Source organism: Carcharhinus amblyrhynchos, chromosome 16, assembly GCF_965287045.1.
Source record: "Carcharhinus amblyrhynchos chromosome 16, sCarAmb.v2.hapA, whole genome shotgun sequence".
Classification (NCBI taxonomy): Eukaryota; Metazoa; Chordata; class Chondrichthyes; order Carcharhiniformes; family Carcharhinidae; genus Carcharhinus; species Carcharhinus amblyrhynchos.
The window spans coordinates 28365607-28390649 of record NC_137339.1 but is presented as its reverse complement, the minus strand read 5'-3'; the positions used below and the strand labels follow the sequence as shown (position 1 = coordinate 28390649).

The 25043-nt window shown below is 39.4% G+C and overlaps 1 protein-coding gene across 1 annotated transcript in view; it reads left to right on the top strand.

The window, feature by feature from the left end:
- Positions 1-25043, top strand: part of LOC145353927 (brefeldin A-inhibited guanine nucleotide-exchange protein 2-like) — a 110733-nt gene that overhangs the window by 30630 nt on the left and 55060 nt on the right. The window contains exons 2-9 of the mRNA XM_080204929.1: positions 2808-2838; positions 4688-4820; positions 7620-7763; positions 8816-8995; positions 15676-15940; positions 16996-17085; positions 17901-18061; positions 23603-23736. Coding sequence (XP_080061055.1) covers positions 2808-2838; positions 4688-4820; positions 7620-7763; positions 8816-8995; positions 15676-15940; positions 16996-17085; positions 17901-18061; positions 23603-23736 — 1138 coding nt within the window. The remainder of the gene's footprint in view (positions 1-2807; positions 2839-4687; positions 4821-7619; positions 7764-8815; positions 8996-15675; positions 15941-16995; positions 17086-17900; positions 18062-23602; positions 23737-25043) is intronic.

Genomic DNA, 25043 nt, shown 5'->3' with positions numbered 1-25043 from the left:
GTTTTGGGGAGAAAGTGGGAAAGTGGAACTGAGCCACTTCAGATCAGCCATGATCTTATTGAATGGCGGGGCAGGCTCGAAGGGCTAGATGGCCTACTCCTGCTCCTATTTCTTATGTTCTTATGTTCTTAAAGCGGGAAAGTGGAACTGATCCACTTCAGATTAGCCGTGATCTTATTGAATGGCGGGGCAGGCTCGAAGGGCTAGATGGCCTACTCCTATTTCTTATGTTCTTATGTAAGTTTCTGAGTGAATCAATTATTTCGTATTATTTAAGTGTCTGCGGTGCCTTTTGATATCTTGTGCATTAAAATAAATCTTAATTTTGAGCGTCCTTGAGTCCTTGCACACAGGCATGATGAGTGGTCACATACCTTGGTGATTAACTCATGCTGGGAGAATAGCAAGTCTTTTCAAATGGGCATAATGTGGAAACTAGAATTGCACTGAATGTAACTTGTGCTTCAAATTGCTCTCTTTAATGATGGTTTGGCTGATTTTGAGTGAATCATACTGAATAAACCAGTGGAAACAACAAGGCTTTGAGCTGACGTGGAAAAAAAAAGTGGAGTTCAACTGATGACCTTCGGTGGAGAAACATTGAAGCATGCTTATTGGTTGACTGCTCTGTTATGTTGTTGCAATGTTCTGTGACATAAATGTTTTTCTCGTGATTATAAAAGCATTGTTCATACTGTTATCTGTTTTCCAATTACCCGACGAACTGTTGTCATAGCTGTTTGCCATTTGAGTTTCTCAGGCGATCCCTGAATTTTACTCGTGTTCTGCTTAGACATTATGATACTCAATTAATTGCCCTTGAATACTCAGATGGGCTCTGTTGAAGCCCTCTCAGAGGCAAGCCGCTACTCCACTACATTCTCACCATTATTTGAGTTTATACTCAACTACAAAACTATGAAATGATCCATTTGGAATTTTGAATATCTTTACCGCTTGCATTTTGCTGATGGCTCTTGTCTACCCCAAATCCAACTACATTTTTTTTTCTCGAGGCCTATTGTTTCTTTCTTAAGATTCACATTGATCTTGAGCACTGCTTTTTGTTGCAATAAACATGCAAAGAAGTTGAGGTTTCTCCAGTATCTCTTTCAATAGGTTACCATTATAATTGAGGTTCTTAGTCTGTGTATGTATTCTTGCCAAATTCTGCTAATGTCAGGTCTGCCGTGATGCCATCCATTCAAGATTCACTGTCTGATTATTTTAGTTTTTGGCAATATAGCCTCTCTGTGTCCTGCTTATCAATCCTTACACAAATGCATACATTCTTTCAGTATGACAAGAACTGATTTATCCCCTGTGATCTGATATTGCATATTCACTGTCTGTATAAATAATGGCCATTTGGTCAAGATACTGGAGAGTGACTGGGCCTATGGACTGTATCCAGTGTAAGGAGTTGGTGTTTTGAGGGAAGCGCTGTGGCAAATAGAAACTTATCTACATTTAAAAATGGCTTGGTGAAGCATTTATTCAAAGAGCAAAGAAAATTACAGCACAAGAGCAGGCCCTTCAGCCAACCAAGCTGTCCAACTGAACTGAAACACCCTATCCTTCCTGGAACCATATCCCCCTATTCCCATCCTTTTCATGTATTTGTCAAGATGTCCCTTAAAAGTCACTATTGTATCTGCTTCCACTCCCTCCCCTGGCAGGGAGTTCCAGATGCCGACCTGTGTGAAAACGTGCCTCGTACATCCCCTTTTAAACCTTGCCCCTCGCACCTTAGACCTATGCCCCCTAGTAATTGACTCTTCCACTCTGGGGAAAAAGCTTCTGACTATCCACTCTGTCCACGTCTGTCATAATCTTGTAGACGTCTATCAAGTCATCGCTCAATCTCCGTTGTTCCAGTGAGAACAAACTAAGCAGTTTGCAATGTTTTTGATTGTGTCACTCATGATTGTAACAATGGTGAGTTTTGTCCATTCTTTTCTAAATTGGTGATGACTGGAGAATATATTTTCCAAATATGATGCCATTTTAATTGCGGACTAAATTCATATGAGGCATGGAGCCAAGAAGCCCTGCCTTGTGCGCTGAATAGCAACTGCTCTATGACTGCTTCTCTTGACTTTTTTCATATGTGTAGCTTTTAGTTTTATGTTGTGACAACATTAAAAAAAAACAAGAAATGGATGGTAAATTTACTTCTGCCTAGAACCTGATTAATTATATTATCAATGTAAACCTAATCGAAGCAGAAGTCCATTATTTTCTCTAAATGGTCAGTTTGGCAGTGGTAACTGGTCTGGCTGAATCTGCTTTTGAAGGACTTATCATTTATGTCAGTTTGTAATTAAGGCATTTCAGAATGAGCCACACTGTTGTGGATCTGAAGTTGCATGCTGCCCAGACCAGGTGAAGACACAAGTGCACCAGATGGTGTTTTACAGCAATCAACAATAATCATGGTCATCATTGGACTTTTTACATCTAGATTTTTATTAAATTCAAAGTTGCACCATTTGCCGTGGTGGGATTCAAACCCACTCACCCAGAGCATTGCCGTAGTGGTCTCTGAATCACTATGCCATACCACCAAGCCATTGCAATCTGTATGTCCAGTTTTTTTCCAAAAGGTGCATCAGTTGAACATAGAAACATGGAAAGTATACAGCACAGAAAGAGGCATTCAGCCCGTGGTGACTATGCTGGCCATCATTTTGGGAAGCTTTCATAGGACTGCTTGTCTTGTAAATTTGTTGGAAGCACTGTGTTAAATGATGTCCATGTAACGCTTAACTGAAGATAGTAACTCTTATTTTGTATTTCTTCAACAGAAGAAATAAAAGCTGAAATAGAAAAACAAAGGTAAGAAATGCAGTTTCTGTTACTGCTGAAAATTGTAATGTATCTAGTTTATTGTGTAACAGGTGGGGGTGTCAGTTATCTGACTTTACACGGCAATAAGAACATAAGAAACAGGAGCAGGAGTAGGCCTTCGAGCCTGCCCCGCCATTCAATAAGATCATGGCTGATCTGTTGTGGCTCAGTTCCACATTCCTGCCCTCTCCCCATAACCCTTAATCCCCTCTCTTATCAAAAACCCAACAACCCGTGGCTTAAAAATATTTAGCGAGGTAGCCTCCACCACTTCAACGGGCAGAGAATTCCAGAGATTCACCACCCTTTGAGTGAAGAAGTTCCTCCTCAACTCCGTTCTAAACCGCGCGCGCCCCCCCCCCCCCCCCCCCCCCCCCCACTTTATCTTGAGGCTTTGCCCCCTAGTCCTATTATCCTTTCTGAGCGGGAAGAGTCTCTCCACCTCTATCCTATCCATCCCATTCATCATCTTATACATCTCAATGAGATCTCCCCTCATTCTTCTAAACTCCAATGAGTACAAGCCTAGTTTATTCAGCCTCTCCTCATAGCTCAACCCCCTCAACTCCAGCATCAGCCTAGTAAACCTCCTCTGCACTCCCTCCAAGGCCAAAATATCCTTGCGTAAGTACGGCGCCCAAAACTGCACACAGTACTCCAGCTGCGGCCTCACCAATGCCCTATACAGCCGCAGCAAGACCTCCCTACTTTTATATTCAATCCCCCTGGCTATGAAGGCCAGAATCCCATTCGCCTTCCTGATCACCTGCTGCACCTGCAAGCTGGGTTTTTGCGACTCATGCACAAGGACCCCGAGGTCCCTCTGCACCGTCGCCTGCTGCAGTTTTTCGCCACGTAAGTGATAATCCTTCCTACCATTATTCCTACCAAAGTGGACCACCTCACACTTGCCGACATTAAATTCCATTTGCCATTTCCTGGCCCATTCGCCCAGCCTATCTAGATCCTTCTGTAGACTCTCCACACCCTCCGCACAATTTGCCTTTCCTCCAATCTTGGTGTCATCAGCAAATTTCGACACCCTACACTCAGTTCCCTCCTCCAGATCATCTATATAAATGGTAAATAGCTGAGGCCCCAGCACCGACCCCTGGGGCACTCCACTAGTCACCATCCGCCAATCCGAATAGCACCCGTTGACCCCCACTCTCTGCCTCCTATTTGACAACCAATCCTCTATCCACGCAATAAATGGTGCTCTTTATTCTAACAAATGCAGCAAATGTTACCCTTTTGTATGACCTCGCCAGGCAACACACTTGAAACATATCTTTCCTTCACATTCTTGCAGTTCAAATAACAATCAAATTACTGGAATAGCAATATCTTTGTCGTAACAGGTACAATTTAATTAGGTGAATATGAAGGTCCCTATGCATGGTTGTCAGAAGATTAATTTTTGTGCCAGTGACTAATAATGCATGATAATTCCCAGTTAATTGATTTCTAATTTTACCTTGGGAGTGGTACAGTGGCACAGTGGTTAGCATGCTGTCTTACAGTGCCAGGGACCCAAGTTTGATTCTGGCCTTGGATGTCTGACTGTATGGCATTTGCTTATTGTCCCATGTGCTTCTTTTTCTTCCTCAGTCCGTTATGTAAAATCCCTGAAGCTACTAGCCCTTGATAATGGACTAGCAACCTGTTCTACAAATAATTAGCTACAGAAGCAGATGAAAGTCTGACCTCTGCACTGTCAAGGTGTGGAAAAGAGAGGCAATTTTGTGGAGTTGCTGAAAAATGAATCTGTCTGCAATATTCTTTGCCCATTTTTAAAAATTGTGTTTTGACTAATTTTTACAATTACTTTCTATAGAGCTGGAGAAAAAAATGTCTCTGCAACACCAAAGGCAAACTTTATTGAGGCTGATAAGTATTTTCTTCCATTTGAGTTGGCCTGTCAATCAAAATCCCCTCGAATCATCAGCACATCTTTGGACTGCTTACAGGTGCGTAAAATTGCATTGTGCAGTATGCTGCTTAATGTCATTGCAATTAAAATGTTGAGCTGTCCACATCCTGACTTCTTTGTTCCTTCCCTTCCCCCTGACTATGATTTGTTTGCCACTTTTTAGGTTTCCCTTCACAAAAACCGACACCCATTGTTCACTGCTGTAGAGTATAAGGCTTGTAAACACTCAACGTTCCTCTGGCAATGATTTCTTTAATCAACCTCATGGAAGTTGCAAAGGATTAGTACAGTTCTGTTTGTGTTCCTCTTTGCAAGACCTGGAATTACATACGAGTTGTAATCTGCTACACCACCAGATTTCCTCCTCAAGTTTCATAAATTTAAATTAATCTATCAAAAAAAGGCTGGATGGCCTACTCCTGCTCCTATTTCTTATGTTCTTATTAAAAAGGTTCTTGAAATTGAATTCAACAATGGGCTTAATATCAAAAGAGGATTTATTTGAGAAGAAATACATGTTTTCAACTCCTAAACGCAAATGTTTAAATTTATGTCAAGAATGGCCGTAATGAATATTTGGAACATCTGTGAACGTTTTGAAAAATGTTCAAATCAGACAGAGGAAAATGCAGGAAATTTCCTTAGACTATGTTTGATTCGTTATTTTTAGCTGCATGGCTATTAGCTGTCCCCTTTTTATGTTCAGCTGTTGAGGGGATAAATACCTTGCTTTAATGATTAAATATGGTAAGAGTTCAATATTTCTTCCTGAAAACTTTGAAGATGTATATGGATCTTTACACGCATGTGGCTTTGGTCTTCCAACCATGCATTGCTCAGATTTGGAACCAGCAATTTGCAGTTAGATTTGAAGTCAGCAAGTTTGACCCCAGCTGTGCTTGGCTCTGATATGGTAAAGGTTTGGGAAGATCTTTTTACTGTTAGTGGGGAAGAATAACCAGAGGATTATAGGAACCATAGAATAGGCTGCATGAAAGGGTTGTAATGGGAGGCACTCTGATCATACTCAAATGCTTGAAAAGCCATGACCTGTGGAGTTACAGACCTAGTGCAGGAAGGTAGGTGTAAACTGGCTAGTCCTTGTTGACTGGCATGGACGCAGTGGGCCACATGACCTCCTTTTATGTAGTCAGTTTTCTGTGATTTCTATGAAATATCCAGCTGAATACTCATAATGCTCGTTTTATTTTTAATTTTTCTTTTTCTTAATTGCACCATGCACTTTCCTTCCTCACCTTTTAGTGTATCCCTTGCACTTGGTAATTTCTTAGTTTGTTTATTTCTAGCTTTTCTGAGGTTAATTCTTTCTTCCCTGTCTTGGAATCCAGTTAGAAGTCTCACAACACCAGGTTAAAGTCCAACAGGCTTATTTAGTAGCAAAATCCACTAGCTTTTGGAGCGCTGCTCCTTCGTCAGGTAAGTGGGAGTTCTGTTCACAAACAGGGCATATAAAGATATATAAATCCAGTTCCCAGCCTCTAAACAACATATTTTCACGGCACAGTTGAAATTGTGTTACTATCTCTGCAGAGAACGTTTGACTTTTGACAAGATATTTGAACTTCCAGATAATAGCTGAAAGCATGACACAATTTTTCACATTTTAAGACTTTGCTGTAATAAACAACCTAAAAGCATTATTGATTAACTGCTTCTTTTGTAAGCAAATAATAAACTGCAGAATTGAACTCCACGTTTTATTTATAATGAAACCAAAAGAAAACCTTCACAGTATATTTCACACTTCCTTTAAGATAGACATTGTTTTCCAAGACAATTCTCAGTTCCCAAGGATTTGCTTCTGTTCTTTTCCTATCTCAGCCTGAAATATGATTTCAGAACTACCCTTCTGGCCAGAAGGACGGCACAGTGGTTAGCACTGCTGCCTCAGAGCGCCAGGGACCCAGATTCAATTCCGCCCTGTCTGTGTGGAGTTTGCACATTCTCCCCGTGTCTGCATGGTTTTCCTCCAGGTACTCTGGTTTCCTCCCACAGTCCAAAGATGTGCAGATCAGGTTGATTGGTCATGCTAAATTCACCCTAGTGTCAGGTGGATTAGGAGAGTAAATATGTGGGGTTACGGGAAAAAGGGTAGGATAGTCATCGATGCAGACACGATAGGCCAATTGGCGGCCTCCTGCACTGTAAGGATTCTATGATTCTATTCGAGAAGTTAACTGGGACGATTTCCCTCTAGTGCAAGTGAGGCTAATCTTGCAACTTCAGTTTAACTTCACATGAATTCTGTCTTTTTGATCCGAGCGCAAGTTCCCACCACGGCCTTCTCACCCAGGCCTGTTGTGAGACAACCTTCAGAATAGGTTACATGGTTCCCTTCATTTTACCCAGATGGAAAGATACAGTTCCAAACATAACAATCTTTTAAACCTCGTACTTGTAACACTTGGGATGTGGAGCATCACCTGCTACTCATCCTGGCATAGGTACACTAATGTAAAACATAGGCTGATGCTGGTGGCATTGTTATGGTGTCGTCTTAAAGAAAATTGCACAGAAGTGTCATTAGGACCCATTGCTGTAAGTATTATTGAATACATCCATTTGTATATCAAGCATATGAATGTTAGCAGTCCAAGAATACTTTGCACTGATGTAAAGTTTCTTTGCTTGTATCTCAACTTGACATGTAGGGGGCATCAGCATTTCAGCTGTTAATGATAGGGACTCTGTCTGGTTGTCGTGGCAGGTTTTGGATGCTATTATTGATGTCCTCTTGTAGTACCATGGTATGATTTGGTGGAGTACTGTTCATCTCTGTTTACTAACTTGTGCGCTGTTGTGATGTCTTTTGTAGAAGCTGATAGCATATGGACATATCACAGGTAATGCTCCTGACAGCTCAACTGGAAAGAGACTGATTGATAGGATTATTGAAACCATTTGTGGATGTTTTCAAGGAACTCAAACAGATGAAGGAGTTCAGCTTCAGATAATTAAGGTATGTTTGACATCTGACCATTTCTGCCTATTGTACAACAAGCAAATTGCAAATCATGTAGTGCTTAGCTCTGAACAATCTAACACTCTCTCCATCATGATTCTTAAACTTTACACTAAACTCCAGCAAACAATTATCATTGCAGTTAGTCCAGCCAACAATGTGCATGGGTATATTCGTACCTTCCCAGTTTGGTGCACAAAAATCAATTCTGAGTCCATCCATTCTTTAAAGTTACATTGCATGTGTCTTTTGTGGCTGGTTGGAGGCATTCTGACTGATTAGCAGTCTAATAACGGGTTCAAGTCTTGCTTCAGAACTTGAGCATGTGCTGTAGCACCAGCCCTGCCCACAGCATATTGTCCCAGTGTAGCTCAAAAGCAGCATCTATCCAGTAACATGGAAGATCCTAGGTTTACCCTGTGCACAAAGTAAGCAGGACAGCTCCCCTCTGGTCAATTGCCATCCCATCAGTCTACTCTCAATCATTAGTGAAGTGATGAAAGGTATCAGCGATAATACTATCAAGCTGCACCAATTTGACAAATCATCGATGGTTGATGCAGTGCAACTTAATGGTTGACCAGTGGTGTCAGCAAATGTTGATTTTAAGGAAAAAAATTAGCCTAACTGAAATAGGCAAAGAGGGGATGCAGTCCCTTGGGATGGATTTTACATTGTAATATGTGATAGCATTTGGGACAGGAGCCAAAAACATGCTTTTTATTAGTGATGACATTAGTCTGAGTCCTGCTGTTCTCCATTTTTTTTTGTTCAGGAAGGTGATTCAGATATTGTAGCTGTGTGAAGGTCCAACTGACAAATTTTGAAATAAATCACTAATATTTAGTTATTAAGCAATGATGTAATGTTTTGAACAAATGGACCCTCCGTGAGAAATTGAAACATTAGTAAAACCTCTGTACGATAGTCTGAAGATGGTGAGGGGATGATGCTAAGGAAAATCAAATTAAATTGCAAGTATTAAGTGGACAGCAATTTTCATGAAGTGTACTTTTCTCACATCATTTAAATGTTGCTCATCATTTTAGGCACTGCTCACTGCTGTGACTTCATCTCATATTGAAATCCATGAAGGAACAATCTTACAGACTGTCCGGACCTGCTATAATATCTACCTAGCCAGTAAAAACCTGATCAACCAGACAACAGCAAAAGCTACTCTCACACAGATGCTCAATGTTATATTTACAAAAATGGAAAACCAAGTGGTATGTATTTAAAATTAAAATTCAGTTTAGGATATGTTTGTTTTTAAGCAACGCAATTTTGTTGTGGAAGGAAGTAGACAACAGCTATACAGAGCAGAAGGTGATAGGTTTGACGAATGGTTCAACTGTATCGAATTAGCCAATTTGAATAGGTTGGCTAAATTGGCCCCCCTGCTCTTGATTTAGGAGAATGGGAGGGGAAGCAAAAACAGCATTTTCTTCTGGATCACAATGCAGTAATTTCTATATTCCAGAAAGCCACGTACTTGAGGATCGAGCTGTTGTCAATCTTTACGCTCTTTTATAAACTTTTGTTTCAAATGTGCACCTTCAAACCAAACAACCAGTTGCATTTTGTACCTCTATGGAAGCATAAGTGAAAGCACCTGCATGCAATAATTTTTGAAAATTAGAGTTTATACAAAAATTTCAAAATAACTGGCATCAAAGACCCCTGTATTTTGGACTAAACATTACAGTGTAAGATGCCCTCTCCAGTAACACTTCACAATTTCCTCACGCTCACTTCATTTTTATAAATCAATCCAACAGCTGATGACTTGCATCCACCCATCTAATTTTAAACAATTGCTCTCCGGTATTTGTTTCAAGCCATGTCAGTCCTTTATTTTTTTTTATTTACAGTTTTAGAGTGTATATTATTCCACAATCAATGGTTACCAAAAAACATCTTTGGGAATACTGTCTTCAGTATAACCATTGTGCAGAATTCATTTAAAATATTTAATAAATGGTGTCACATACCTGTTGCTTCCACAAAAATCTGCGTTTCAGCAGTCACTGTACTTTTTATTTTCTTTGCTTCTAAAGCAAAATGACATTTCTCATTCTCTCTAGCTGCACTAGAATGTCCGTCAGGAAGGTTAGCATGTGAAGCATTGCTAAAATTCATTAGTTTGATGTTCTTTGGGTCACCGAGAGATGGAAACCTGAATTAATATCTTTAACGTTTTATTTGCCTTTTAAAAAATTTAGGGTGTTGCAGTGTAGTACTTCACAAGATAGCATAACCAGCATCTGATCTAGTCTGAGTATACGATTGACCCATCAAACTTCACAGTTGCTTTATTCCTTCTTTAGATACGTGACCCTTCGCTGAGGACCTGGTATGACTAAACAGGATGAGAGCAACACTTTCAAAATGGCATTGTTGATTTAAAATGATTCCAAATGCACTTTGCAGACGTTACAAGCCTGACTTTCATTTTTAAATTCTGCTTGATTATTAGTAACACACATCTCAAATTACATAATACAACCCCATAATACATAATCAACAATCATGTAAGGTCTAGGGTTCATTCTAATCTCAGCTGTAAAACTTACGTCAATTGCAACTTCTGGAATTAATTTGAGAGCGTTATCTAAAAGGTACCTGTTAGCTGAAACTATTACTCTGAGATTAACCCCTGCAACTCTACATTCATTTTTTGACTGCAAGGATGACTACTACAAGATTGCCCTTTATATCACTACATCCACTTTCATGTCTGCTGGGACTGCACTCTGCGATCTCTTGCACTTTTGAGAGACTTTTTCCTGTAAGTGATTGTTTTGATGCAAGAGTAACTACTGGACTTGAGATTAATACTTGCACTATGCTTTTCTACTTTTCACGAACATTATTCTACCTTCTCTCTTCTTGCGCATGATCTTGTGCGTAAAACCAATATTTAAAGTTGGTGATGGATTTTCATGCACTTCTCATAATTATCACATCCCTGTGCTCAGTCAATGCCTTTGAAATATATGTTGCCCAGGGACCTACTCTGAACAATTGGCCGGTGAATGTGATGGCCTTGTTTTGTGTCTGAACCACTCATATTCTCATGCAATTCTTGATCCTGTTCCCATCTTTCATCAGAAAACACAGGAGCATTTGAGCTACAACATGCTTCATTTATTGTCAGCCACACCTATATCTTTTAGCAGGATTTCCAATCTTTGACAAGTCAGGTGAGCAAATCATCTCTATAACTTCAGGAAAATTTGTTTTTTTTTTGCCTTTGCTGGGTTTTATCACCCAATACCACTAATACTTGTCTAACACTCTGAGGAACATAAGGTTTCGTTAAGGATCATGATCGGGTTGGTAAACTGCAGATCAACTGACTTGCAAAAAATATTGTCTCATCATGCTCCATGTTGAATTTCCTTATGGCCTTTTTTTTTGGAAGGTTTACTTAACAGCATTGGTATCTGAATGGAGATTACTGCAGCATCTATAAAATGGCTTGCTCCAGCCACAAAACGTTAAATTTTATTCTCTCTTTCATGAGCTACATGTGTGATTATCACCAAACTTGAAAAAGTAATGTTTTCATATTCCTGAACCTTGCATTAATCCTCACTATTTAACGAATCATGTAACGTTTTAATCACCCTTGGTACATACTACGCATGTTCAAGCGCCATGTAGCCTAGGAGAGTTAAAGTGTGCAACTAACACATCATTGGACTAAAACTCATTGTGACCAATATAATTTGTTCACAACATCACTGTTTTCATTTTCGTCCTCGGAATTTCCTAACTCTGCTATTTTGCCCATTTTGAGGACACTGTAGACACTTCGCTGTGTATGATACATCAACTCGCACCTAACTGTTCTGAATTACTGGGAATTAATTTTAAAAATTATTGTTGTAGCCCAACTTTGTTTTCTGCTGTGATAGCCTAATCTGTTAAAGGTACTTGCATCCTCAATCTGCCTGTCCTTAATTGTTTTGTTGATGCCTACATTCGGTATCAGGCTATTTTGAAATCTGACAAGGGTTGAGTTTCCTATTCTGTTACAATGGAATGTCTAACTTGTTTTTGAAAGCTGAAGGAGATGACTGTTTTCCAGGAATATTTGTAAAGTTACAGACTTCTGATTGAGCAGGCTCTCTTTCTCAGGAAATAGAACACAGTTAGACTTAGCTGCCCAACAGATGGCCATTTATCCTACAAAACACTTCACTTCTGGTTTTACTGCCTGTAGGAGGTAGCACTACCAATTCAAGACCTTGTTTTCTCTTTGATAGAATCATAGCCCATGTCTACAGATCCACTTCATTCTTCTAATAGTCATTGTTCAGACTTCAAGAATACCAGAGGATAGCATGTCTGCTATTTACTACAGTGATCACGAAGATTTTAGTTTTGCGGTTTTTTTTCCTAGTTTCCAATCTGCAATTTACGCAATCTCTGCTGCAATGTTATAGACTAGAAAACTAGATGGTGAAAATAGAACTGGAGCTAACCCTTTACGTGTTTTATGTATAACTGTGTTATGCAACTGTACAGGGTACTGGTGAGGCCGCAGCTGGAGTAGTGTGTGCCGTTTTGGTCGCTGCACTCGCGGAAGGATATATTGGCCTTGGAGGGAGTGCAGAGGAGGTTCACTAGGCTGATACCGGAGACGAGGGGGTTGGCCTATGAAGAGAGACTAAATAGACTGGGTCTGTACTCGTTGGAGTTTAGAAGGATGAGGGGGGATCTTATAGAGACATATAAGATAATGAAGGGGATGGATAGGATATAGGTAGAGAGATTCTTCCTGCTTAGAAAGGATAGCAAGACTAGAGGACACAGCCTCAAGATAAGGGGGGGGGTTGCAGTTTAGGTCAGAGTTGAGGAGGAACTTCTTCATTCAAAGGGTGGTGAATCTCTGGAATTCTCTGCCCGTTGAAGTGGTGGAGGCTACCTCGCTAAATATATTTAAGTCACGGGTAGATAGGTTTTTGATAGGGGAATTAAGGGTTATGGGGAGAAAGCAGGAAAGTGGAACTGATCCACTTCAGATCAGCCATGATCTTATTGAATGGTGGGGCAGGCTCGAAGGGCTAGATGGCCTACTCCTGCTCCTGTTTCTTATGTTCTTATTTATAAGCATGTATTAACACAAATGCACGTTACAAACATGCACTGCCTAAACCAACAACCACCATTTTAATTTGATTCTATTTATAGGAGCACAAGTGAATCCCCAGTTAATGGCCAGCATCTGCATATAATTGAGCACAATTAATATACAGTTTACAGTATGCTGCTGGGAAATGTTCTATTTAAAAATCTGTTGAGGGGACCAGACTGTGCAATGACTTTGCCTAAGTTTAAACCATTCCCCCCCACCCCACTTTGACAGTTGAATATCTGATTGTAACAGATAAGAACATGTTCTTGTCTCAGTTTCATAGAATTTCTAACTGCAACATATAGTTTAGTAAAATGGAAGAACACTTTGCCTATTCAAGCTGACACTGATATTATCATTGTGAACTTATGGTAAAGATTACGAATGCAGGCTCCCAATGCTCAAGCTGGAGAGGTAGTTAGACTGGAAGAAGAGAAAACAAATTGTCAAATGCAATTCGCCACTTGCGACACAAAACATCATTCAAACATTCAGGGAATTGCATTCCCTTGAGACGAAGGATGCTTCATTGTCATGTCAAACCCATTTTACAAGTTTTTTTCCCTCTTGATCCATATCAGGCTTTGTATAATGTGAAGCTTTTTGTTAGAAATCAAGAAGTGTTTAGGAGCACTGTTCTAGCAATTGTCTGTAATAATTGTGTAGCTATTGCACAACAATCTTGTTTTCCAGATGAGCAACCTGCAGTCAATCTGTTTCATCGCAATCATTTTGAGTTGTTTATCACTCGATCAGCATTTTATGCTGTGTAACCTTGTCACTGGAGCAGTTTCCACTTGACGGTTTGATTTAACTTGAATGAACCTCTAGCTAATCCTGGATAGGAGTTGCATGAGACTATTAGCAATGTTAAAGTGCTTAGGATTGATGTTTTATCCTGTATATTTGCAAAGTAGTATCAAATCTAGTTTTAAGTGGTTGTGATGGGTCAGCTGGACCCCCTGAACAGTTTATTTAAGCTTGGAATTGAAAAAATACTGTGTACATAAACCACCCACAATCTCAAAACAGTTAAATGATAACGACCATGAAAGGGACTGTACAAGTTTGACTTTTGGGCAGTTGAATTCCAGTTGGAGCCATGCAGTACAAACACAATACTGCCTTCAGTGACAAAATTGTAGTTTGTGTCTCAAGCATGATTTGTAACCTGTCCGTTTCAAACACCTAGAATGTAAAAAAAATTCCCAAGATTAGGAATCAAGTGAGGTTTTTTGAAAGTTGTAGTTGTAACTCTTTACTCATTGAGGGCTTTTTTTAACTTCCACTTTAGCTGAAAAGTTGCACTTGAAGCAACTGCAGGCCAGGAAGCAGTATTGAAAATCTGCTCAAACTTTGGGCTTCTAACAATGAATAGTTGCTCAAAATACAATTCTGGTTCATCATAACAGCCATACACCTTGACGTATGTTCCAGTCTAGCTACAATATTGACGTTTACCTAACAATTTGAAAAGTTGCCCAGGTATGTCCTGTACATAAAAATCAGGACAAATTCAGCCTGACTAATTACTGCTCCATCAGTCTGCATATGATCATCAGTAAAGTGATGGAAGGGATCAGCAACAGTGTAATCAAGAGTAATTGGAACCATAGCTTAGCAATAACCTACTTGCTGATGCTCAGTTTGAGTTCTGTCATGACCACTCAGTTTTGTCCAAACACGGACAAAAGAGCTGAACTCCTGAGTAGGGGGAAGATGATACTCCTCGTCATCAAGCAGCATGTTACAGAGAGTGGTATCAAGGATTCCTAGCAAAACTGCAGTCAATAGGAATCAAGAAGGAAAATTCTTCACTGGTTGGAGTCATACCGAGCACAAAGAAAGATGGTGTAATTTTTGGGGTCAGTCATCTCAATTCTTGGGCATGACTGTAGGAGTTCCTCAGGGTAATATCCTACGCTCATCAATTGCTTCATTGATGACCTTCCCTCCGTGATAAGATCAGTAGCAGGAGTGTTTGCACAATATTCACCATTTGCAATGATTCAGTTGCTGAAGAAGTCCTTTAGTCCAAACGTAGCAAGAAGCACTGCAGGAACTCGCCAAGTTTCCACAGGCAGCATCTTTTAAACTCACGACGACTATCATCTAGGAGGAAACACCACCACTTGGAAGTGCCCCTCAAAGTCACGTGCCATTCTGAGTTGGAAAGACACCACCATTGCTTCACTGTCACTGGGTCAAAATCCTGGAACACCCTGCCTAACAGCACTATGGGTGTACCTACCTGGCATTGACTGCAGCAGTTTAAGAAGGCAGGTTTTCAATGCATTCAGCAGTTTCACAATAACTTCAATGCAGTGTTAATGTGAGCCTCACTTATGCCTAATAAATAAAAAAAAAAGTTTAGAGGTGGATAATGAATGCTGGCCTAGCCAGCGATGCCCACATTCCATGAATGAATTTAAAAATGAATGAACTTAATCATGTAAGTCATAATTGATTTTTAGCCACCTGCTCTTGAACACAGAACTGACTTTTAAAAGACGCAGGTTTTGCTTCTTTTGGCATACACTCAAACAGTATGTTAAAAAAGCATATCTATTACTTTTGAACCCTTTTGAGTCAACATCCCACAATGAGTCACCCTATTTAATACTCTTCAGGACAATCAGGGATGTTGTGGAATTTTTTTCTCTCCCCACCTAACCCCCAAGATGTATTATTGTTCCAAAGACTTGTAAAGCTCCCATTGTTAATAAGTTTTGTCACAGTGGAATCTGCCCATCCTTTTTGCAGGTATATGAAGCTAAAGACCTGGAGAGAGGCAGACAGCAGCAGCATCAACATCAGCTTCAGCAGTCTCCTGGACCTTACAGTTTAGTTGGATCCCCACAACTTGATCGAATAGAGGAACATTCTTGCAAACTTAGCTCAGCGGAGAGTGACGCAGATGCTATGCAGGAGAAAACCCACATTGGAGTCATTGAGATGGAAAATGGAACAACAGCAAATCATATAGAAGAAAACCATGTCGTGTCTGATCAGTCTTTGCACACTGCAGGTGTTCATATTTATTTAAAAATCTTAGTTAAAAAGCTATTATTTAGGACCTTGTCAAAAATGTAAGTTCGACAAGGCAGTAAAATTGTAATCCAGTCAAATCTAGTTGCAGGAGCATATCACTTTTTAGAGTATTATGAAGAACAAGGCTTAAACTAGTAGTATATTTAATATGAAGTGTGAATTATGCTCATGAGAAAAAAGTATACTTTGCGAGAGAAGGCGTTGCTATTTAAATAGGTTTGACGCCAAGTCCGCAGCAGCAGTTAAGGCTAAGTTGGGAACCGGGTCAAGAGAACTGCCGTTGAAAGGAATGCAGTAGAGCTACAGTTGGCTGTAGCATTATTTAAAAGGCAAAGCTCTCCAAGTTTATTTTCCTGAAAGTTTCAGCTGCTGCTTTTAAACTTGGAAATATTTCTTAGTCAATGATTCTGTGCCCCTAGTTTCCATTGCTGAAAGCTAAATGTGCTGGTCTGCAGATGAGGTTAATTTCTCGCCCCAAAGGAACTTTGTGCATATATTATGTGCACTCAGGACTGGTAGATTTTTAACAATCTGTAAGTTAAATTCCATGAGTATAGAATGGTCATCTTCAAATTAGCTTTACTCTTCAGTAATGTGATTTTCTGTGCAAGTGTTAGTGATGTCACAGTACTTGAATGCAGCGCTACATAGGCCACAGGTTCATCTTGGATGTCCTGACCACAGTCTTATGGAATGACATTAGAGGAAAGGCAGAGAAGTCATTATAAGCTTATCTCATTATTACGTAGCAGCATAGGCTGAAACACAGGAACAAGACATTTCCAAAGTGCCATATGACAGAGAGAACCTGAATCAAAAAAACCCCCCAAGTTATCACATATGCTTTGTCCATGAATGTTTCTAAATGATGATCAATGGGCTCTACTATTTTTATTGTGTAAATTCCAAATTCTGTTATTAAATTCAGCTATTAAAATGAGAATTTAGCAAATTGAATATTTCATTCGTTTTCCATCTTGTTAAAAGATTTCAGGTACTATTTCAGGCTCTAACCACTGTTTTTAACTTAAGGAAATCTGAATGAAGATCATGAGGAAGATGAGAAAACGGAAGATATCGTGGGACAAATATTGGAAGAAGTGGTGGCGATCGTGACTGGAGGTAGTTCATGAAATAATTTTATTTATCCACTCTAATTTTTTTTTAAAAAATCTGACTTTAAGCTGCGATGTGAAAACTGGGTGTGGTTCTACAGGCAGGTAAATTTGATGGGTGAGTTGTTGCCAGATCATTTTAACCATTTTTAGGGCTGCCATCTCAAGCTTAGGACGAGAAAATCTCTTGGAAGTTAATGTGTATCCCATTATCCACAGCTGGTCTGTGCTCTTGTTGAACCAGAAGTATATTAATCTGAGTAGGGGAAAAGAAATGTCAACATATCCTCGGAAACCTGTTGTTTTTGTGTGATAAGTGTATATTTTATGTTTTGATTAATTGAATTTACTGTTAGTGTCCTCAAATCAGATACTCCAAAGTCATATGCTCTGGAACTAGAAAGCCATTAACTTGTTTGCATTGTGTAAACTTACTTGCAAATAGGAAACTTTGCAAGAATTTAGCAAATTTTTAGTCACAGATGAAAGCAGTTTAAAGTAATTGCAAACAAAACAATTGCACTAACCTTTGAATAAATGCCAAAAACATGTATATTCACACAGATTGCAACATAGTTTAATGTTTGAATGGGGCAGTTTTATAAGATAATAAAGTGCATTTGTGCACTTTGCCTTCACTGATGAATAAATTGTGATGTGGAGAAGCTGGCGTTGGACTGGGGTAAACACACTAAGAAGTCTCAACACCAGGTTAAAGTCCAACAGGTAACCTGTCGGACTTTAACCTGATATTGTGAGACTTCTTACTGAATAAATTGTGTGCAGAAAGGTTTTTTGATAATGATTTTTTTTTCCTTTAAGAGGTAGAAGCAAAAAACAAAGAAAATGCACCTAGGGAAACAGCTTTAGAAAACCAAACTGCTGCTGAATGCACTGAAAATGGAATCCCTGAAGGCTTACCACCGCTGCCTAATAGTACTTCATCAATTGATAGGCAATCCGTACCATATAATGATATCCAGGTAAGGAGCTTAATTATATATTTTGCTAGAATCAAGGCTGTACTTTTTCAAGGACTCTAGTACAGATGCTGAAATTTTTAATGTTTGTTTTGTGCTCCCCAGCTGGTTCCACCTGGTATAATTGTCAAAAAACCATCTGTGCAAACACGTATTTGAGTTGTATTCATGGATGCATAAGATTTGTTATCTTGGCTTAAATCAAGGACACAATTGGTATGCGGGATATTTGGGGGAACAAAGGGACAAGTGGTTTCCTTTTCATAATTCAGCACATTGGATCACTTGCATTGCGAATGGAGTTCTATTCTTATCTGGTCTTTTGGATCGTACACTTTTTATTCCAGTGTAATTTAGAAATCTTTTGGTAAATTTGGCATTGGTGAGGCCGCAGCTGGAGTACTGTGTGCAGTTTTGGGCGCCGTGCTTACGCAAGGATATTTTAGCCTTGGAGGGAGTGCAGAGGAGGTTTACTAGGCTGATGCCGGAGTTGAGGGGGTTGAGCTATGAGGAGAGGCTGAATAAATTAGGCTTGTACTCGTTAGAGTTTAGAAGAATGAGGGGAGATCTCATTGAGACGTATAAGATGATGAATGGGATGGATAGGATAGAGGTGGAGAGACTCTTCCCGCTCAGAAAGGATAGTAGGACTAGGGGGCACAGCCTCAAGATAAAGGGGGGCGGTTTAGAACGGAGTTGAGGAGGAACTTCTTCACTCAAAGGGTGGTGAATCTCTGGAATTCTCTGCCTGTTGAAGTGGTGGAGGCTACCTCGCTAAATATTTTTAAGCCGCGGGTTGATGGGTTTTTGATAAGAGAGGGGATTAAGGGTTATGGGGAGAGGGCGGGAATGTGGGACTGAGCCAAGACAGATCAGCCATGATCTTATTGAATGGCGGGGCAAGCTCGAAGGGCTAGTTGGCCTACTCCTGCTCCTATTTCTTATGTTCTTATGTTCTTAAATTGAAATAGACCTGTCTATAATGGACTAATACCAATTCAGCACAAGTCTGATTAAAAACTATCTTTTTGAGTAATTCTGTATTTCCAAATAAGGTTTTTTAATGAAGGTTTTTTCCAGAAGTTGAGCAGCAACATTTTAAACCAAGGAGGCACTGCATCTCACTCAGAATACCCATCAGAAACGTTACAAGAGCCTAGACTGCCTTCAGAGCTCCTCACGATCAGGTCTGTTGCTGTTCCGAACAGACTTTATTGTACGTTGACCCCAATCTTGAGTGAGGATGCGGTTCAGTCTCTTGTGTAGCATTACCACTGTGCTTAAGCTGAATGACACGTGAAGGAACTGAAAATTGGCTGTCGCTGAGTGGATGTTGGCTACCATCAGCAACAATGTTGAACACGACTGCAATCTGCAACCTAATAGCACCTCACATCTCTCTTTCTTCTATCATTAGAGTTGTAGAGGTTTATAGCATGGAAACAGGCCCTTCAGCCCAACTTATCCATGCCGCCCTTTTTTTTTTAAACCCCTAAGCTAATCCCAAATGTCTGCATTTGGCCCATTTCCCTCTATACCCATCTTATGCATGTAACTATCTAAATGCTTTTTAAAAGACAAAGTTGCACCCGCCTTGACTACTACCTCTGGCAACTTGTTCCAGACACTCTGTGAAAAAATTACCTCTTTGGACACTTTTGTATCTCTTTCCTCTCATGTTAAACCTATGCCCTCTAGTTTTAGACTCCCCTACATTTGGGAAAAGATATTGATATCTAGCTGATCTGTGCCCCTCCTTATTTTACAGACTTCTATAAGATCACCCCGCAGCTTCCTATGCTCCAGAGGAAAAAGTCCCAGTCTATGCATCCTCTTCTTATAACTCAAACCATCAAGTCCCAATAGCATCCTAGTAAATCTTTTCTGCACTCTTTCTTGTTTAACAATATCCTTTCTATAATAGTGTGACCAGAACTGCACACAGTATTCCAAATGTGACCATACCAATGTCTTGTACAACTTCAGCAAGATGTCCCAACTCCTGAAAACAAGCATGCCGAACACCTCCTTCACCACTTTGTCCACCTGTGGCTCCACTTTCAAGGAGCTATAAGCGTGTATCCCTAGATTTTTGTTCTGTAACTCTCGCCAACGCCTGACCATTAACTGAGTAAGTCCTGCCCTGGTTCAAACTACCAAAATGCATCAACTCGCATTTGTCTAAATTAAACTCCATCTGTCATTCATTGGCCCACTGGCCCAATTGATCACAATTCCATTGCAATCGGAAATAACTTTCTTCACTGTCCACTATTTCACCAATCTTGGTGTCATCTGCAAACTTAGTAAACATGCCTCCTATATTCTCATCCAAATCATTAATATAAATGACAAACAACAATGGACCCAGCACTGATCCCTGAGGCACACCACTGGTCACAGGCCTCCAGTTTGAAAAACAGCCCTCTCTAATCACCCTCTGGCTTCTGTGAAGCAGCCAATTTTGTATCCATTTAGATACCTCATCCTGGATCCCATGAGAGTTAACTCTCAGCAACAACCTATCATGCTGAGAGGTCTGGGAAATGAGTCAATTGCGATGATCAGCCGATATGCTTAGCTTGAGGCTATAAAACTGGGTTAACTGGATATAGGTGGAGCGAAGCATTTCAGCAACCAACAGATTCGAGCAAAATTCTGCAACTCTGCAATGTCCCGTTGAAAATGTTGGGTTATTAGGTGGCCAGTTGGAGAAGGTTACTTGCTGTCAATAATGACAGAGCCTAATATGAGAGTTTGAAAGACACAGCAGATGTATTTAAAACCATTTTTAACCAGAAATACCAAGTGAACAATCACATTTGGCCTCATTCTGGGCCCCGCCGCCATCATTCACACCAAGGCCTGAATAATTTGCTTCACTCTGTGTCTGTGAGAAGAAGCAGAGTGCTGACACAGAAAAGTTGACGTGGCTGCTAAATCTTAGTTGTTGTACGGAAGACTTGTGAACTGTAAACATCTATTCCCAAAAATCTATTCCTCTGCAGATATGATATTATTGATCTAATATTGTCATTGCAGTGAAAGTGGTTAAAAGTTGATTCTGGAGGTGACTAAAGCATAAATGAGATTGCTAGCAGCAGTGAGTTTTATGGAACGAGATGATATTTCAAAGGAAGAAGGAAACAGACTGACGGACTGTAGTTACATTTGAAACATGGCTTAGAGGTTTACAGCATTGAAACAGGCCCTTCAGCCCAACTTGTCCATGCCTTTTTTAACCCCTCAGCTGTCTCATATTTATTATAATCCACATAGGAATTCCAGCAAGCAGCTATTTTGTAGTCTCAGTTTTTGCTTCTAAGTCCTTTTTTAAAAACGCATGTCTCATGAAATACGTATGTAATTTGGAGCTATGATCAGTTAGCATCACCACTGGCATCAGTAAACAAAGTCTAATCTTTGTTTAGCAGAGGCCCAGGCACACTTTCAGGCAGGGTGACTGAATAACAATCAGGAACCCAAGCCCTGTTGGATCTTCTTTGAGGGCTCTGGAGCACTGTGTGTACTGTAGCACATCTGTACCACAGGCGTGGCTCAGATCAGCAAAATCAGCAAATGACACTCGGAACATCCAACACAGAAACAGATTGGCCCAAGCAGTTTGTGTTGGCGGCTGTGCTTCACTCAAACTTTTTTTCTGATCTAACTGTATCAATCTTCTATTCTATTAATCTCTCCCTGCTTATCTAGCCTCCCCTTAAATGGCCCAGATGTTCCAATCTCCAGTAGGTTGTATCCCAAAGGCATCTCAGTGAATGCGCTGGGGACCCCTTTTTTGAGGTCCCGACATGCCTACTTTGCCAGAATGGGCCTGTAAGTTTGGACTTCGGATAGGTGATTCCCCTATATCTGAAGTCCTCCAAAACTGCTAGATAAAGTTTGAGATTTAGAAGGTTCCAACTCAAATACCTGAAAGGTCACCCAGGAAAAGTTTAAGATGCAAACAACCACCTCCCCCGCCCCCCCCTTCTTTCTTGCAGCCAGCTAGCTATATGTTCTGCTACTTGTCCCTTGACTTCAGCTGCTCTGCTCTTATCATTAGCCTACTGTAGGAAACCTAGTTAAATTATATGTATATTATCCTTTATCTATTCTTTCGGTATCTCTTCTAAGAATTCAATGTGATTGCTCCATGCTATTCATCGCCTTTTATATTTTTGGTTTCTAAGTGTTCAGCAGAGATTTATATTATTTTTCCTGGTGCAAAACTGTTCCCTTGACTTGTTTGACATCTTTAAAATATATAAAATGTTTCAATCTATTAGTTCTCTGGCAATGCACCTTTTTTTCCAAAGAATTGGTAAGTACTTTGTCGTGACTCTGCTTGTTCTTTAGGTATTTTTTAAAATGCCTCAACGCGATCCACCCAGACCACAGACTCTTTTTCACGTTTTGAGTTCAATTCATTTACTTTTTCTCCTTTTCAGAAATGATAAAACCACATTTAAAATAATCTCATCTATTGACATCATATCCACCTGTTCTGTTTCCCCGGTAAATAATCAAAGTAATAATTTATATTCCTGCTACTTAACTATTGCTGCCTGTGATTTTTATCTTGTCTGTCTCTTAGTGGCCATATTTCCACCACGATTTTCCCTTTTTTTGATATGTGCATAGAATATTTTGACGTGTTCCTTCATAATTGAACTTGATGATTTTGTTTTGCCTTCCTATTTTTAAACTTCTCTCCTAACCTCTTGGTATGTCAGATATCAAGCCTGTGACCTTCCCATGGCTCAACTACTCAGTGATCTATTGAAGTTAAAAACAAATTGTGTTTGAACTGTTTTGGCTGTTTATATATGCTGATATATTACTTATGTGATAGTTTTAAAAACATTGTTCGCCTAACAGAACTGCAGACAGTTATAATTGTTTAGTGAATATCTGCTTCACAATTTGAGAATGAAAAGATTATTGTTAATATAGCAGTTGCGCTAAAATACACCAAGTTTTGAGCTAAGTATTGCCAATAGTTACTTCAATCTATTTTCTAACTTTCTTACGTAAAGTTTTAAATGTGGTTTATCCACTTCAAGCACAATGGCTTTGACATTCATAATACTAATGCTTCTCCTTTTTAATGCTTTATTTTCCTCTTCCTTCTGTAAATAAAACTTTAAAAAAAACTTAAATGACCAACTATGATATTTCCCAAAGTTCTACAGCACTGCATCATCTGTATTCAACATGGGCTGAGCCATAGCTCAAGCCAATAAGCAATTTCCTCCTTCTCCATGTGCAATGTATTGTATTTAAAGTGTAATGTACTGTACCCATCATTAAGCCTACTAACACAGGCGTGAGTATCGGTTGCACTAACCACTCCCTATGGTCATGTTTGTTTAATGCCCATTTACTTAATGAAGTATTTGCCGCTTGGCTCAAAAACAGCCATATTGAAGTGCTTACCTGTTTAAGGGCACAGGCAGATGGTGAAACCTGGGAAATTTAAATGAAACAGCTACAGTAAATGTTGCAACTCTGACTTGATATCAAACTTTGTTTTGGTTCTAGGAGTCTGAAGCTGTGGTACCACCTCCAGTTGGTATCAAATTCTCCCACATTTTGCAAAAAGATGCGTTTTTGGTTTTCAGATCACTTTGTAAACTTTCCATGAAGCCATTAAGTGATGGACCTCCAGATCCAAAGTAAGTGAATGCCAAGATGTTTTAAAAAAAAGTCTTGTATGCAAATAGAATGTAAAATCTATACTTATTGTCCAAAAGGCACATTAGTCACAACTCTGACCCTGGAATTATCAGAAAATTTATGGGAAACTTATGATGCCTGCCAAATATCAGATTTTTGGAGAAGAAGAACTAAGTCAAGAGCTCCCATTCTCCACAAATTACTAGACTATTTGTGCAGCTCTGCTGTTTGCAACAAAACTAAGAGTTGTAACCTCATCGGGAGTCTCCCCATTGAAATTATTTGCTGGATTTGTGATGTGAATGCAAAATAATCTTCCATTTAGGGCCATGACTGTGCTCATGACTTGATTTATGGTCCTGAAATGATACTTAATCTTGGATGTTCAGAAGGGAACAACAGCAGATGTGGATTTTTATTCCAAAAAAAATTTGGAATTGTTCTGCTTCTTAAAAGAAAAATGCGTCATTTAAGGATTTTTGTGATAGACTTGTCATCCACATTGAGACGGTAATTTTGAGAATGCAATGCTGATTTAACAATCAGAAATTAAAATAATTTTTTGTGGAAAATCATTTTGGGCTACATTCAGTAAGAATGTTTGTTTATTTTAAATGTCTACCATGCTATTCACTCGATTAACTTTGAGAATCAATACAATTCCCAAATACAATTGGGTTTCAAAATTTTCTTCTGCTTTTTCTTAATTTATTATCCTGCTCTTTCTTTGCTTCTCTCCTCTCTCAATCTATTATTTGTGCATTTTTCTGTTTATAATTTGACCTTAATTTACCCGATTTCATCTGTCATTTGCTCTGTTTCTTCTGTCATTTAGCTCTTTGGTTAAGGAAATAGAATATTGGGTTTATATGTATGTGGTCCCAAATACAATTTTGAGATTGTTACACCATTATCACATCCAGAAATTTGGAAGGCAAATATAATGCAATCTGAAGGATAAGGTTAAAAAGTCAAATTCATGTTGCTCAATGTGAGATATACTGTTGCAGTGATTTCTGGGTCAATTCTTATTAGTAGTGGTCTGCTGAGCTTTGTGTATCTTGCTGGTAAATTCTGTCATGCATTATATGAAGCAACTGACTTGTTTTTATATAATTGAAATTTTACTTGCATAACTTGGAGCTCATTTTTGTAAAGGTCACAAAAAATTGTACAACACTCAAACTTAACTTAACTTTTTCCTACACAAAGATCAGTAAGGCATTATTAATCCATTCAGTACTGTAAGCTGTTCAGTAGCATACTTAGCAGCAGTCCCTACTGGCGTAAAATAATTTAAACTTAG